Source organism: Limanda limanda, chromosome 5, assembly GCF_963576545.1.
Source record: "Limanda limanda chromosome 5, fLimLim1.1, whole genome shotgun sequence".
Classification (NCBI taxonomy): domain Eukaryota; kingdom Metazoa; phylum Chordata; class Actinopteri; order Pleuronectiformes; family Pleuronectidae; genus Limanda; species Limanda limanda.
The window spans coordinates 649,746-664,745 of record NC_083640.1 but is presented as its reverse complement, the minus strand read 5'-3'; the positions used below and the strand labels follow the sequence as shown (position 1 = coordinate 664,745).

The 15,000-nt window shown below is 45.7% G+C and overlaps 2 protein-coding genes across 2 annotated transcripts in view; both read left to right on the top strand.

The window, feature by feature from the left end:
* The window catches only part of LOC133001327 (putative helicase mov-10-B.2), a 10,081-nt gene extending 865 nt beyond the window's left edge, over positions 1–9,216 (top strand). The window contains exons 2-23 of the mRNA XM_061070874.1: positions 59–161; positions 277–449; positions 1,019–1,115; positions 1,555–1,696; positions 1,775–2,027; positions 2,268–2,375; positions 2,452–2,635; positions 2,768–2,910; positions 2,993–3,163; positions 4,040–4,152; positions 5,129–5,325; positions 5,409–5,506; positions 5,590–5,687; positions 5,931–6,029; positions 6,138–6,240; positions 6,316–6,433; positions 6,818–7,009; positions 7,161–7,232; positions 7,753–7,878; positions 7,952–8,040; positions 8,134–8,258; positions 8,396–9,216. Coding sequence (XP_060926857.1) covers positions 59–161; positions 277–449; positions 1,019–1,115; positions 1,555–1,696; positions 1,775–2,027; positions 2,268–2,375; positions 2,452–2,635; positions 2,768–2,910; positions 2,993–3,163; positions 4,040–4,152; positions 5,129–5,325; positions 5,409–5,506; positions 5,590–5,687; positions 5,931–6,029; positions 6,138–6,240; positions 6,316–6,433; positions 6,818–7,009; positions 7,161–7,232; positions 7,753–7,878; positions 7,952–8,040; positions 8,134–8,258; positions 8,396–8,457 — 2,866 coding nt within the window. The 3' untranslated portion in view covers positions 8,458–9,216. The remainder of the gene's footprint in view (positions 1–58; positions 162–276; positions 450–1,018; positions 1,116–1,554; positions 1,697–1,774; positions 2,028–2,267; positions 2,376–2,451; positions 2,636–2,767; positions 2,911–2,992; positions 3,164–4,039; positions 4,153–5,128; positions 5,326–5,408; positions 5,507–5,589; positions 5,688–5,930; positions 6,030–6,137; positions 6,241–6,315; positions 6,434–6,817; positions 7,010–7,160; positions 7,233–7,752; positions 7,879–7,951; positions 8,041–8,133; positions 8,259–8,395) is intronic.
* Positions 9,217–13,731: 4,515 nt separating this feature from the next.
* The window catches only part of LOC133001303 (protein FAM240C), a 5,152-nt gene continuing 3,883 nt past the window's right edge, over positions 13,732–15,000 (top strand). The window contains exon 1 of the mRNA XM_061070848.1: positions 13,732–13,853. Within this exon, the coding sequence (XP_060926831.1) occupies positions 13,732–13,853 (122 nt within the window). The remainder of the gene's footprint in view (positions 13,854–15,000) is intronic.

The following is a 15,000-nucleotide window of genomic DNA, read 5'->3' as shown; positions in this document are numbered from 1 at the left end:
TTACACTCTGTTCATCATCCTCATCTTCATCACCAGTGTCCCTGTCTGTTTGTCTCAGGATCCAAGGATCCAAAGACCCGAGCTTCGGTTCCATTCTTTACGGCCTGAGAACCTACGGGAAAATAACAGTACGAAGTGGAATAATCCGATTCCACCCCAAGGTCTGTTCTTCCTCATCATCTTCTTCATCATCTTCTTCATCATCTTCTTCTTCATGTTCTTCTTCTTCTCAAACTCTAAATGAAAATCTAAGACGTGAAGTGCTGCTGTGCTCAGGTTCGAGCTCTTTACGTGGACCAGTGGTCCACATCCAGGACTCGTCGGCCCCAGGGCGGAGCCACCAGTCCCGGCACACCCCCGACCTCCACCCCCCCCGATGGAGCGGACACGGGAGTCCGAGCACGGAGGCAGATGGCGTCTCGCCTGATGACCAAACTGAAGACAGACAGGTGACACAAGTGCTTCTGATGATCTTGTTCCCTAGAAAAACCCCGGTGACATCAGCAGGTTCCCACGGCGACTCGTGGAGGTCTCCCTATCTCTCTCTCTCTGTCTCTCTCTCTCTCTCTCTCTCTCTCTCTCTCTCTCTCTCTCTCTCTCTCTTTCTCTCTCTCTCTCTCTCCTCCTGATCACCAGGTTCCCACGGCGACTCGTGGAGGTCTCAGGAGTTTGTTTGGTCTGAAGCGTGTGAGATGTGTTTGTTGTTGGAACCAAGAGGAACCGAGCACATGTTCTCAAGGACCAGTTCCTGTTCACACACCTTCAGGGTCAGTCTGGAGGCTACTGCAGTACCAGCGTGTGCCTGAAGGCGTCAGCCCCCCCCCAGCACAACTCAGTCTCAAACACTTAGTTGATCAGCACACACAACGTTTAAAGATTGTGCTGCATGTGGAATTTATAACATTTAACTTTACTCCAGTTTCAATCGTTCCATATGGAATCATGTAAAATGTGAAATCCAGTTCACAGCCGCCCTCTAATCTTTAAGTGTCATGACCTTTGCCCTTTCTCTCCAAAGGTCGATGTTCATCTCTGACAAACATGGCGTCAGCATCACCTCGGAGCACCAGTTCAACCAGGGGAAGCTCTGCCTGAGTATGGAAGACACATACGAGGTATTGATTGATTATGACGCAGCTGAATCAGATCCAGATGTTGTGGTTCAGATCCAGATATTGTGGATCAGATCCAGATGTTGTGGATCAGATCCAGATGTTGTGGATCAGATCCAGATGTTGTGGATCAGATCCAGATGTTGTGGGTCAGATCCAGATGTTGTGGATCAGATCCAGATGTTGTGGATCAGATCCAGATGTTGTGGATCAGATCCAGATGTTGTGGGTCAGATCCAGATGTTGTGGATCAGATCCAGATGTTGTGGTTCCGATCCAGATGTTGTGGTTCCGATCCAGATGTTGTGGGTCAGATCCAGATGTTGTGGATCAGATCCAGATGTTGTGGATCAGATCCAGATGTTGTGGATCAGATCCAGATGTTGTGGATCAGATCCAGATGTTGTGGATCAGATTCCTCAGCTTCTCTCTCTGTGAACAGTACGAGGTCAAACTGAGCGTGAGGAACACGGGGGCCGGGCCGCTGCTCTTCACCTACTACGCTCCGCTGCACTGGCTCAAACACCTGGCTCTGACGGACGAGCACAAGGTGACCAGGAGGAACCCCCGGACCCTCGGAGCAGGTGAGCCATCCCGGCGGGGGGGGTTGGGGGGGGGGGCACAGGGAACACTCAGCTGATCAGCGTCTGGTGTGTTCTCAGGTGAAAGCTACGACATCAGCGTTCACTTCCGCTGCAGCTGGGTCGGGTTCTACCCGGTGACTCTGGCCTTTGAGTTCAAACCCGACCTGGAGCCGACCTCCGCTGAGTTCTACATCGTGCGCTTCATCGAGGCGCGGTGCCTCAGCTCCTTGGGCGTGGAGCTGGCGCCCATCGCACCCTACAAGCCCCAGCCGCTCTGCACCTGGACCCCCGAGGTCGACTGCAGAATCGTGGACGGGCAGAGACCGGAGGGGTAAACCTCTCTGTTTCAATCTGCACGGAAACACACATGTTTGATTCCTGCTGTCGTCCACAGGTCTTCACCAAGTCGGGATCGTTCCTCTGAAAGTCTTTCCGTGATCGAACCGTTGTGTTGGTCACGTCTTGGTGCTTCCAGAGAGTTGTTTCCTTCTTTCCTTCCCTCAGAGCTGAAGGTGAATCTCACGGACGTCCGGACCAAACCAACTCTCTGCTCTGTGTCTCCTGTCTCCAGGCTGTCCGTGCTGCGGCTGAAGAACGAGGTTCCTTTAAAACCGTATCGTATTCCACCGTATGTGAACCAACTCATCGACTCACTGAAGGCTGGTCAGCCGGGTCAAAGGTCGGTTCAATGTGGAGCTTGACCTTTACGGGATCTACATCCCACCAGCTGACTGGTTGTTCTGGTCTCTGATCAGACAGACGCTGCTGGAGACGCCGCTCAGCCGGGAGAACTACACCCAGAAGTTCCAGCTGCTGCTGTTTCTGGAGGAGCGTCAGATGGAGGTGGACATCAAGAGATACAACATCCCCAACAACGAGAGGGCCGAGCACGCCGTCATGACCCGAGACAAAGACAACAAGAGGCTCCTGGTCCTGGAAGTAAAGACCTGACATGCACTCAGTCACCAGCTCTACATATATATATATATACACCTGTAGCTACTGATGAATATGTATATAGATATGATCCGTGACTGTATAAGATCAGAGTATAACCCCCCCCCCCCCCAGGTGCCGGGTGTGGCGGAGAACCGCCCCTCTGTTCTGCGCGGAGACGTTCTGCTGGTTTGTCCCTCAGGAGAATCGGGGGTGAAGTTCCGCGGCTACGTTCACAGTGTGGAGCTGAACCGAGTCAAACTGGGCTTCAGCTCCGAGTACGACAACGACAACATTCAGCAACGCACAACAAGTCACAACATTTCACTGAAGGTTAACAGAGAAGATGCTTCTTTGCAGTTTGCTGAGCCGGTTCTTCGAGGGCATGAGGTTCAGCGTGGAGTTCACGTTGAACCGGACCGGCCTGCGTGTCCAGCAGCGAGCAGCCGAGCTGGCGGCGCTCCACGGCCTGGAGGAGCTGCTGTTCCCGGCGCCGCCGGCCCGGCAGCCGGCCGAGCTGCCCGACCTCAGGTCAGTCAGCTGCTGCGTGGGGGGCGTGTCTCTGCAGCTTCCTGCGTCTGCACGAGTCGCTGAGTCAGGTCACGTGACCACCGGGTGATGAGTCAGCGCTTCACAGCCAACGCCCAGGATCCCAGAAGTCATAATACAGTTTTTCTCGATTGCTTAAGCACGATTTTGAAAACAGGGCCCGGTGTTTCAAAACACTACACACAATCAACACAACCACACACACAATCAACACAACCACACACACAATCAACACAACCACACACACAATCAACACAACCACACACACAATCAACACAACCACACACACACAATCAGCAGAACACCTCAGATCCTTTGCAAAATGAAACACTCTTGTAAAAACTATACACTAATTTATCAAAACCATATTTTGTTACCATATGAAACACACACGCTTCATATGACTTCATTCATGGGGGGGGGGGGGGTCATTTGACAGTCAGTGACATCTTCATATACTTCTGTGTCTAATGTATACAAGTGTGTTTAGTGTTTTGCAGATCACTGTGTGTATTGTTTTGCATTAAGTGTGAGTCTGACCTTGTGCTGATAGTGGGTCAGATCTGGACTCATGTTCTGCTCCTTGAGTGTAAGGTTTTGATAATTGTGTAACACTTTGGATTTTAGTGTTTGAGCAATCGAAAAAAACTGTAAAGGGAAGGACAGCGCCCTCTACTGACAGCTGCAGTTACTGCACTAGGATTCTGACAAAGAGTGTGTTTCACTACCAGACACTCGGTTACTTTGTGTTGTTGTGTTGTTGTGTTGTTTCTACTTCAGCCACTGAAAGTTGTCCTAAACAAAAGTTCTCCTGTGAGATGTTGTGTTCATCGCTGTGTGTCGCTCTGTTGTTCGCAGATTGTGTGACCGGAATCTGGAGAAGAACCCACAACAGTTTGGAGCTGTCCAACACATCGTAGCTGGATCGTCCAAGCCGGCCCCCTACCTGGTGTTCGGACCACCAGGAACAGGTGCAGCCAGGTCCTGTGGGTCTGTGTAAAGAACCCGTCAGCATGTGGTTTGCTGGTCGGGTCCCAAGTGAAGAGAAGTTAGATCTGTGATCAGGAAAGATTCAACGAAGGTTGGAAACAATGTCTTAGTTTTACCAGCTCGTCCTCTCTCAGTCCCTCAGGGGAAACAGCTGAGTCAGCACCGAACGCTAGGCCTCAGAGAATCAGATCCTCAGGGACACGTCAGAGCTGATGCTGGGAGTTGTAGTCTTCACTCAGAGTTGTGTTGAAGCAGTGAGGGATGCTGGGAGTTGTAGTCTTCACTCAGAGTTGTGTTAAAGCAGTGAGGGATGCTGGGAGTTGTAGTCTTCACTCTGAGTTGTGTTGAAGCAGTGAGGGATGCTGGGAGGTGTAGTCTTCACTCTGAGTTGTGTTGAAGCAGTGAGGGATGCTGGGAGTTGTAGTCTTCACTCAGAGTTGTGTTGAAGCAGTGAGGGATGCTGGGAGTTGTAGTCTTCACTCAGAGTTGTGTTGAAGCAGTGAGGGATGCTGGGAGGTGTAGTCTTCACTCAGAGTTGTGTTGAAGCAGTGAGGGATGCTGGGAGGTGTAGTCTTCACTCAGAGTTGTGTTGAAGCAGTGAGGGATGCTGGGAGGTGTAGTCTTCACTCAGTTGTGTTGAAGCAGTGAGGGATGCTGGGAGGTGTAGTCTTCACTCAGTTGTGTTGAAGCAGTGAGGGATGCTGGGAGTTGTAGTCTTCACTCAGAGTCGGGTGAAGCCTGAGTCAGCACCGAACGCTAGGCCTCAGAGATTCAGATCCTCAGGGACACGTCAGAGCTGATTCCTCACGAGAGGCTGAAGAGACTCAGATGAACGCTCACCTCAGAATCACAGGAGTCAACCTGGAACAGGGATTCTTAGGTTCAGATGATTTCTGCTTCAATCAGGGACAGAGATGAAGTTGCTCTCACCTGACTTCTTCTGGTTTGTGTGTTCAGGTAAAACGGTGACCCTGGTGGAGGCCATCAAGCAGATCGAGAAGACTCAGGCCTCCTGCCACATCCTGGCCTGCGCTCCCTCCAACAGCGCCGCCGACCTGCTGTGCAAGAAGATCCTGGACCACGTGGATCGGCTCAAAGTGCACCGCATGTACGCCAGCAGCCGGGACCCCCGGTGCGTCCCTGAAGAGCTGAAGGTCAGTTCCTCCTCCGCTCGTCCACCAGGTGATGGAGCAGCTTCTTGTCTGAGGCGTGTGACCGGATTCTCTGGTGCTTTCAGACCTGCTCCAACCTGGAGGGCGACTGCTACGTGTTTCCTGTGAAGGCGGAGCTGATGGAGTACCGGGTCATGGTCACCACCCTGGTGACAGCTGGGAGGTACTGCACCACGCTCCCACTGCTGCAGTATTCACTTCCTGTTTACGTTGTGTCAACGCTCGACCCGTGTGGTGTCTCCGCAGGCTGGTCACAGGAGGAATCCCCGCTGGTCACTTCACGCACGTGTTCGTGGACGAGGCCGGACACGCCGTGGAGACCGAGTGTTTGATCCCGTTGGCAGGTAACCCCCCCCCCCCACGCCGTGGAGACGAGTGTTTGATCCCGTTGGCAGGTAACCACCACGGCGTGCTCCCTCAGGAGCCGCCGCCGGGCCCAGCGGGTTCAGACAAGTGTGGAATCAAATCATAAGAACAAGAAGCGTGTCATATTCAAGATGTCAAACACTAATGCCACTGTGACGTCATTGTTAGGTTGTATCAGTGTGTAGTGTGTATATAGTGTGTGTGTGTCTGTGTTTCCAAAGGGCTGCTCCATGCACAGACGGGTCAGGTGGTCCTGGCTGGAGACCCCAAGCAGCTCGGACCCATCCTCAGATCCCCGCTAGCTCTGAAGCATGGGTTGGGTGAGGACACACACACACACACACACACACACACACATTGAATCCATGGTTGTGTGTTTCAGTGTGTGCTGCTGGTTGTGTTGAGGGAGAAGCTTCCTGTGTGTGCAGGAGTTTCCCTGCTGCAGCGCATGATGACCCACTTCTCTCTGTACCAGAAGGACCACGGCGAGTTGGATTGTCGCTTTGTCACCAAGCTGTTGTGTAACTACAGGTGTGAACGGACCCCCGGCTGTGTGCGTTTGATTTGACCAGCTGAGTCTGAATGTGTTCTCCTCCCGTTGGTCAGGTCCCACCCGTCCATCCTGAAGGTTCCCAACGAGCTCTTCTACGACTCGGAGCTGCTGTGCAGCGCTGACGAGGTTCTACGCAACTCCTACTGCAACTGGCCACACCTCCCGAAGATCGTAAAGACTCACACACACTGAGCGTCTGTTACAACTGTGTTACAACTGTGTTACAACTGTGTTACAACTGTGTTACAACTGTGTTACAACTGTGTTACAACTGTGTTACAACTGTGTTACAACTGTGTTACAACACAACTGTGTTACAACTGTGTTACAACACAACTGTGTTACAACTGTGTTACAACACAACTGTGTTACAACTGTGTTACAACACAACTGTGTTACAACTGTGTTACAACACAACTGTGTTACAACTGTGTTACAACACAACTGTGTTACAACTGTGTTACAACACAACTGTGTTACAACTGTGTTATAACTGTTACAACACAACTGTGTAACAACACAACTGTGTTACAACACAACTCTATTTAAATTCAGGGTTTCCCTTTGATCTTCCACGGTGTCACTGGCGTAGACGAGCGTGAGGCCAGCAGCCCGTCGTTCTTCAACCGAGCCGAGGTGGAGGTGCTGATGGAGTACGTGAAGAAGCTGCTGGAGAACCAAGGCAAGAAGGGCCTGGCCACCATCTCACCCAGAGACATAGGCATCATCGCCCCCTACAGGAAGCAGGTAGGAGGTCCTCCAACTGTTCAAAACAACACGCTCAAGTGGAAACAGATTAACATGTGATTATTAACATGTGATCATAAACATGTTATTATAAACATATTATAAACATGTGATTACTTGTATGTGTTTTTTCTTTTTCTCGTTGTTTCAGGTGCAGAAAATCCGTCAGGCTCTGAATAAAGTTCAGAAAAGCTTTAAATTTATGAACATGGATCAACTGAAGGTAACAAGATATTTCACAATAAATCAAACTGAAACACAAAAGAACAGTGAGGGATGCTGGGAGTTGTAGTCTTCACTCAGAGTTGTGTTGAAGCAGTGAGGGATGCTGGGAGGTGTAGTCTTCACTCAGAGTCGGGTGAAGCAGTGAGGGATGCTGGGAGTTGTAGTCTTCACTCAGAGTCGGGTGAAGCAGTGAGGGATGCTGGGAGTTGTAGTCTTCACTCAGTGGGGGATGCTGGGAGGTGTAGTCTTCACTCAGAGTTGGGTGAAGCAGTGTGGGATGCTGGGAGGTGTAGTCTTCACTCAGAGTTGTGTTGAAGCAGTGAGGGATGCTGGGAGTTGTAGTCTTCACTCAGTGGGGGATGCTGGGAGGTGTAGTCTTCACTCAGAGTCGGGTGAAGCAGTGAGGGATGCTGGGAGTTGTAGTCTTCACTCAGAGTTGGGTGAAGCAGTGAGGGATGCTGGGAGTTGTAGTCTTCACTCAGAGTCGGTGAGGCCTGAGGTTTGCCTCCATGTGTCAGGTGGGCTCGGTGGAGGAGTTCCAGGGGCAGGAGAGGAGAGTCATCCTGGTGTCCACCGTGCGCAGCAGCTCCCGTTACACCGACTTCGACAAACAGTTCAACTTGGGCTTTGTCAAGAATGAGAAGGTAACAATCACATGCACTGTGCACGTGCACGTGCACGGAGAACACCATCCTCACTCTCGTTTCTCTTCTCCAGAGATTTAATGTGGCCATAACTCGAGCCAAAGCCCTGCTGATCGTGTTGGGAAACCCCAGAGTGCTGAACACAGATCCCACCTGGGCTCAGTGAGTGTCACATGGTCTCTCCAGACACACACACACACACACACACACACACAGAATGATGATGTAATGGTTTCACTTTACACTCGCCTGCAGCTTCATCAAGTTCTGCAGCGACAGCGGAGGATACGACGGCATCTCTCTGTCCGGCGTCCTGGCAGAGGAAGAGGAGGAGGTGGTGACGAGACTCGCTGATCTCTACATCAGAATCGAGGGCCAAGGTGACACACACACACACACACAGACACACAGACACACACACACACACACACACACACACACACACACACACGCACACACAAACACACACACGTTACTGAGACCAGAGGTGTTCAAAGTGTCCATGTGTCCTCGTCAGTGGAGACGGACGAGAGCGTGGTCCAGCAGCACCTGGACCCCGAGTGGAGGAGCGACATGTGACCTTCGACCTGTGACCTTCGACCTGTGACCTTCGACCTGATCACGTGACGGCTTCATTCTGAACAAACTTCAGATTCATCAAAACATTTTCTACGTTTGTACTTAAACAAAAACGACTCAGCAGCAACTTTGCAATAATCTAGAAACTTTATTGTCACAACAAAGTTGATAATAATTTGTGTCTGTGAGCTCATTCAAACAGAGAAAAGACAAGTGATGAATTCAATCACAAATAAATAATATCAAACAATACGAAACACAAAAATAATATCTGAGCCCTTAAAGGTTCAGTGTGTCAGAGTCAGGTGAACACGGAGAGGTTTGGTCAAATACATGCAAAGAAAAAATAACACCCAATTTAATACATTTAAAATGAAAATATATACGTGACTAATTATTTAACATTAAACCTGAAGTCACGTTCGAAATACTTTAATTGTGGTAATTAGTAATAAATATGAAAAATAAGTAATGAGCCAATTCAGGATGTGAACTGGTTCAGAGTTTCTACAACTGACTTGATGAAGTTTTACTTCGTTCTTGGAACTTTTCTACGTCTTCTCTGCTGTTTGATACTTTTTATTGATTCAGTGAAACATCTGTTGAATAATTAATAATATGTGAATCATTATTTGTTCTGGAAACAGCTGATTTTACTTGTTTTAACCAAATGAAAATGTTCCTGTTCTCTTCTTTAAATGGTTCAGATGATTTTTGGTTTTCTGATTTTAATAATAACTGGAAAAGAATATGAATGAATCACTGTTGTGTTGTTTTTGACTCATGAGGCTTTAATCAGAGTTTATATTAACTATGACGTCACCTGCTGGTTCAGCGCCATCAGACCACAAGGAACCATATTTGGAGAAGCGGGGGGTGGAGCCTGACTCAGAGCCACCTGCACCCATTGGACGGTACTAGCTGTCAATCACACTATAGAACCCCCCCCAAAAAAACATCCGGTGCTTTATGGTCTGTTTGACTCTAAATGATCATAATTCACTAAATGAACATCAGCTGTTTGAAGAAGACTTGGAACTAGAGACTGAGACAGAAACTCCTGGATGAAGTCACTTTCTATGGAAACTACCAGAGGAGTCGCCCCCTGCTGGTCACTACAGGTGGAGGCACCACAGGAAGTCGGAACTGAAATCGATTTCAAGATTCATGATTTCTTATTTGTTAGGAAAAAAAGAGCAAATTACGGCAGAACAGTTCCAGATACATTTCAACTCATCATAAGTTCACTCAACACATGAGAGAAAACCATTCAAATCCATATTAACAGATATGACAAATGATACACAAGGCTTTGCCGGAGGAAAGTTTGATTTGACGTCAATATTTATCAAAACATTTCATGTTTAAAACTATTTACAACTTCAAGTACGTTTTCCCCTGTCACACTGAAATATATGAGCTAAAACTAAAAGGCAAATATTTAATCAAATAATTTGTGAGACTTTGAATTTCAGGATTGTAAGGTGTCGTGTTTTGACCCTCAGGGCCACCGTAGATCAGGCCTCTAATTGATATCCCTCTGCAGTTCCTCTGCTGCTCCACATGAGGGCGCTGCCACACAGAGCAACACAAACAGTTCAACAGGAACAAAACACTTTCAAAAACTGAATTGTTCTCGACGTAGTTTCAACGTCTTAGTGTTTCTGAAACAGATCAAATCAGCATTTGAAAATCAGTCATGAAATTTGAATCCAAACGTATAATCGTGTATATAATCATATAATAATGTAGAATCGAAATGTTGAACTGAAAGTTGTTGATACTTTATTCCAAATGTTACGATAAGTGTTCTGGAAACTAAAAGACCCAAAGAAGAATTCACACTTTAAACTGAAAAAATATATATTTTTCGGTTTTAATTTTTATATTTATTTATTTCACATATTTTATTGAATTTATGCTTTATTATAAAATGACTAATGTATAATGAAACGTAAAAATAAAATACAGAATTAAATAAGTTTGGGGAAAGGGTGAAAAATGCACATGGAAAATAATACTTGAATAGATTTGAACATAAAAGAAAAACCTAATTTAAAGAAAGGTCAAATTAAATGGGGAAGTAAATACGTTTTGTGATCAAGATAAATAAAAACTGAAATATATATATATATATATATATTTATATATTAATTATTAACAATAATTATTTTTTAATATTTTCTTTCATGTGATTCATTTCTATTATCTTTATTTTGACTTTGGTGAGTTTCATCATAATAAACTTCTGTTTTCTAATAAGTTGCTGGTTTAACGAGATGTTTTCAGTGTCCGAGCCGCAGCTGCGTGACTGGTGTGTGTGTGTCTGTGTGTGTGTGTGCGTGTTGGGGGTGTGTGTGGTGTGTGTGTGTGTGTGTGTGTGTGTGTATCATATCACGCCCCTCGAGGGTTGAAATGTCAAACCTTGTCACCCAACTGTCCAAGTGTGACACACACACACTTTCCCTCTCTCTTGTAAATGTGTCCTGAAATTCATGACATCATTCTAACAGCGGATCACTTTCTGTTTCTACACACACAGCGTTCCACCAGGTCCACAGGATATAGATATAGATATATCTATATAGATAAAGATATATATGTCTCACACTCATTGGTGTTTCTGTCGTTGTGAGGACCCGGGTGGATCCAGTGTTACCTGGACACTGGTTTGTTATCTAAACCTGATTCTAACACAAACCTAAAGTCTTAACCCTGAAACAAACAACTTTGACTTCAACCTGAAACCAAATCGCCAGCTGCACTGGTTCTGTCTCCGAGTCCCCACAACATCACTACACACACACACACTATCTCTCTCACACACTCACACCACATACGCACACACACACACACACAAACACACTCACAGTGATTTAACTCTAATGGAGCAGATGGCTGAGTGAGTGTGTGTGTTCCAGGTGTTCCAGCCGGTGTGGGGACCAGTGTTTGTCCCACAAGTTGAGTCAGAAATGTTTTATTGTGACGACGTGTGTGTGTGTGTGTGTGTGTGTGTGTCTGTGTGCGTGCGTGTGTGTGTGTGTGTGCGTGTGTGTGTGTGTCGGAATCGAAGGGTCTGGGCTGTAAATCTCAGTCGTCATGGAAACACGAATGATCACATTTCCACTTTTTTCTCCATTTAGTTTTTTATGTCACTGAAAAGACACAAACATCAACACTTTACAACACTTACAAATGTAACTAAACACATTAACTCGATTACTTGAAGTACTTGTAGCCGACTTGTGTTTTAGATATTTCTACTCCAATAACATTCATCATCTTGGGAAATTAGGATTTTTTAAATGATTATTTAAATATTGTTGTTATTGACAGATTTTTTACGTAAAATACGAAACGTAACATTTTCTCCAATCTGAGGTTTTACAGCTTTTATATATCTTTCTTAATTGATTTAATAGTTTGTTTATTTTCAACAATTAATTTTTTTAAATGAACTAAAACTCGTCAGCCAATGAAAAACCTGCGTCTATAAATAAGTGGATTGTCTGTCTCCATCCTCTGTTCGTCCTCGTCTCTCAGTCGCTGCGTCCCACTGGTCCCGTTTAATCCCAGCACAGACTGGGAGAGAGAGAGAGAGAGAGAGAGAGAGAGAGAGATGGACGAGACAGACAGATCAGAGAGGGGGGGGGGGGTACATAAGCAGAGTTAATTTGTAACACACACACTCGCACACACACACACACAGACACACACACACACCCGTGAGGCTGACGGACGCTCGGCTGAAGGTCTGAACAAAGGTTTGTTTTCTCTTTTGAATATAAATTATTCTTCTGTTCATCATCAAATCTCTCTTTCTCTATTTGAATGTTTATTCAGATCAGATGCAGACGTCTTTTAAAAGTCTTGGTTTGAAGTTGAATTTATTTTCTAACGTCAGGTCGACTGAGTTTGAAACTTAAAACTGTGAAAGTGAAAAGTGTAAAGTTTTAATTCAGAAGGTGAATTTAAAATAATATCAGTAGGATTCAGTTCAGCTCAAGAAATATTGTGGATACATGTTATATATATATATATATATATATATATATAAGACAAAATGCAGAAACTTCACGATGACTCAAATTTGAGTTATAAATTCTGACGCATGTTTCACAAGATAAGAGAACCTTCCTGTAAAAAACCTTTTTAAATTTGTAGTTCATCCAAAACAGTGTTTGTATGCTAATTACAGCTCAACAGTGGTGTATAAAGTACTTGAAAGCCGTACTTGAGTAAAAGTACAGATATCTGACCTGAAAGTGACTTTGGTAAAAGTAGAAGTCACCCGTCTTGAAAATGACTTGAGTAAAAGTCTTAAAGTAGCTCATATTAAAAGTACTTAAGTATCAAAAGTATCTGGTGTTGAAATGTACAACAACATTAACAATAATGTATATAATCTATAATTTTACAAATTTTGAACCCTAGATGAGAGAGAGAGAGAGAGAGAGAGAGAGAGAGAGAGAGAGAGAGAGAGAGAGACAACCTCCGCTGCTCAAGTAACGAGCCAGTTTTTAGAATGTAAGAAGTAGAAAGTGCAGATATTTGTGCTCAAATGTAACGAGTAAAAGTAAAAAGTCGTCAGGTAAATAAATACTCAAGTAAAGTACAGATATGTGAAAAATCTACTTAAGTACAGTAACAAAGTATTTCTACTTTGTTAGTTCCCACCACTGCAGCTCAAGGTATTTTTAAGTTTAGTTTTTAGTTTAACTGTTGCGCCACGGTTAGCTCTGATGCTAAGTTCCATAGCTACGGCTAACCTCAGCTAAACTAATCTCAGTAGCTGCTTTTCTTTTGTTCTGACTCCGGTTTATTTCTTTTAAACTGCTTCATTTAAATTAATGTCTCATTGATTTCTGGAGAAAATGTTCTGTGAGTAACATTTACAAAAACCTTTGTTATCAACGCCACCGGTGGCCGTTATGGGAACTGCAGTCAGCGTCCACTTCGCACTCCAACGCTCACGAGTCGATTTCAGACGTGAGCTCCGGAAGAGGTTTGCACCAGAGTTTGTGTTGTCATGAAAGTCACATGACCTCTGCTGCTGAGGTAACAGGAAGTGACCTGTTACCTCAGCAGCAGAGGTAACAGGTCACTTCCTGTGTGTGTCTGCTGCACACGGCTGCTCCACCTCTCACCTGATCGCTGTTCATCACGGGTGTTCAGCGGTTTCAGTTGAGTGGATTTCTAGAAGCTGGTTGATCTCCTTCGGCTGAGCAGTGTCACTGAGGGTTGTGTGTCACTGAGGGTTGTGTGTCTGTGCAGATGAGTGCGGCTCTGATCCACGACCGGCTGCACATCAAGACGTTCTGGGAGAAGAAGATAAACTCTGAGTGTCAGTTTGTTGACAACGAGGAGCAGAGGATGAACAAGAGCGCACTCAACAAGTCAGTAACACACACACGACAGCTCAACAAGTCAGTAACACACACACACAACAGCTCAACAAGTCAGTAACACACACACGACAGCTCAACAAGTCAGTAACACACACACGACAGCTCAACAAGTCAGTAACACACACACGACAGCTCAACAAGTCAGTAACACACACACGACAGCTCAACAAGTCAGTAACACACACACGACAGCTCAACAAGTCAGCAACACACACACGACAGCTCAACAAGTCAGTAACACACACACGACAGCTCAACAAGTCAGTAACACACACACGACAGCTCAACAAGTCAGTAACACACACACGACAGCTCAACAAGTCAGTAACACACACACGACAGCTCAACAAGTCAGTAACACACACAGGACAGCTCAACAAGTCAGTAACACACACACGACAGCTCAACAAGTCAGTAACACACACACGACAGCTCAACAAGTCAGTAACACACACACAACAGCTCAACAAGTCAGTAACACACACACGACAGCTCAACAAGTCAGTAACACACACACGACAGCTCAACAAGTCAGTAACACACACACAACAGCTCAACAACACAGTCACACAGCAGAAAGTCACACTCTCATTTTCATTAGTCTCAGACCACGTCTGTTTTCAACGTTGAGAATCTAACTTCTCAACTATACGGAGATCTTCATAAACCGAACCTCTTTAAGTCACGACGTAGCCTTCTCTGGTTGGTCGGGCTCCTGTCACATGACCTTCCAGACTAAGCTAAGCTAAGCTAAACCCAATCTGATCTTCTCTTGGAGACACAGATCTCGGCTCCTGCAGAAATGCAGCGTAAAGAACATTATTCAGGTCCAGAAAACAAATGTTAGGCAGACGTCCATGACCTCTACAGATGTGGGGTCCCGTTTGTAAAGCAGCTCACGCTGAAAATAACAGCAACATGTTGTCACATTTAGCTTCAAACCATGTTTCAAAAACTGCTGTGAATTTTGGAGAGTCACTTTTTTGCACATTGACAACAATATTTGTCAACTTAGAGATATTTTAAATATTTAAATCCAAATGTTAAATGTTACACTTAAATGTTAAATGTTAAATCTAAATGCTAAATCTAAATGTTAAATTTAAATCTAAATGTTAAATTTAAATTTAAATTT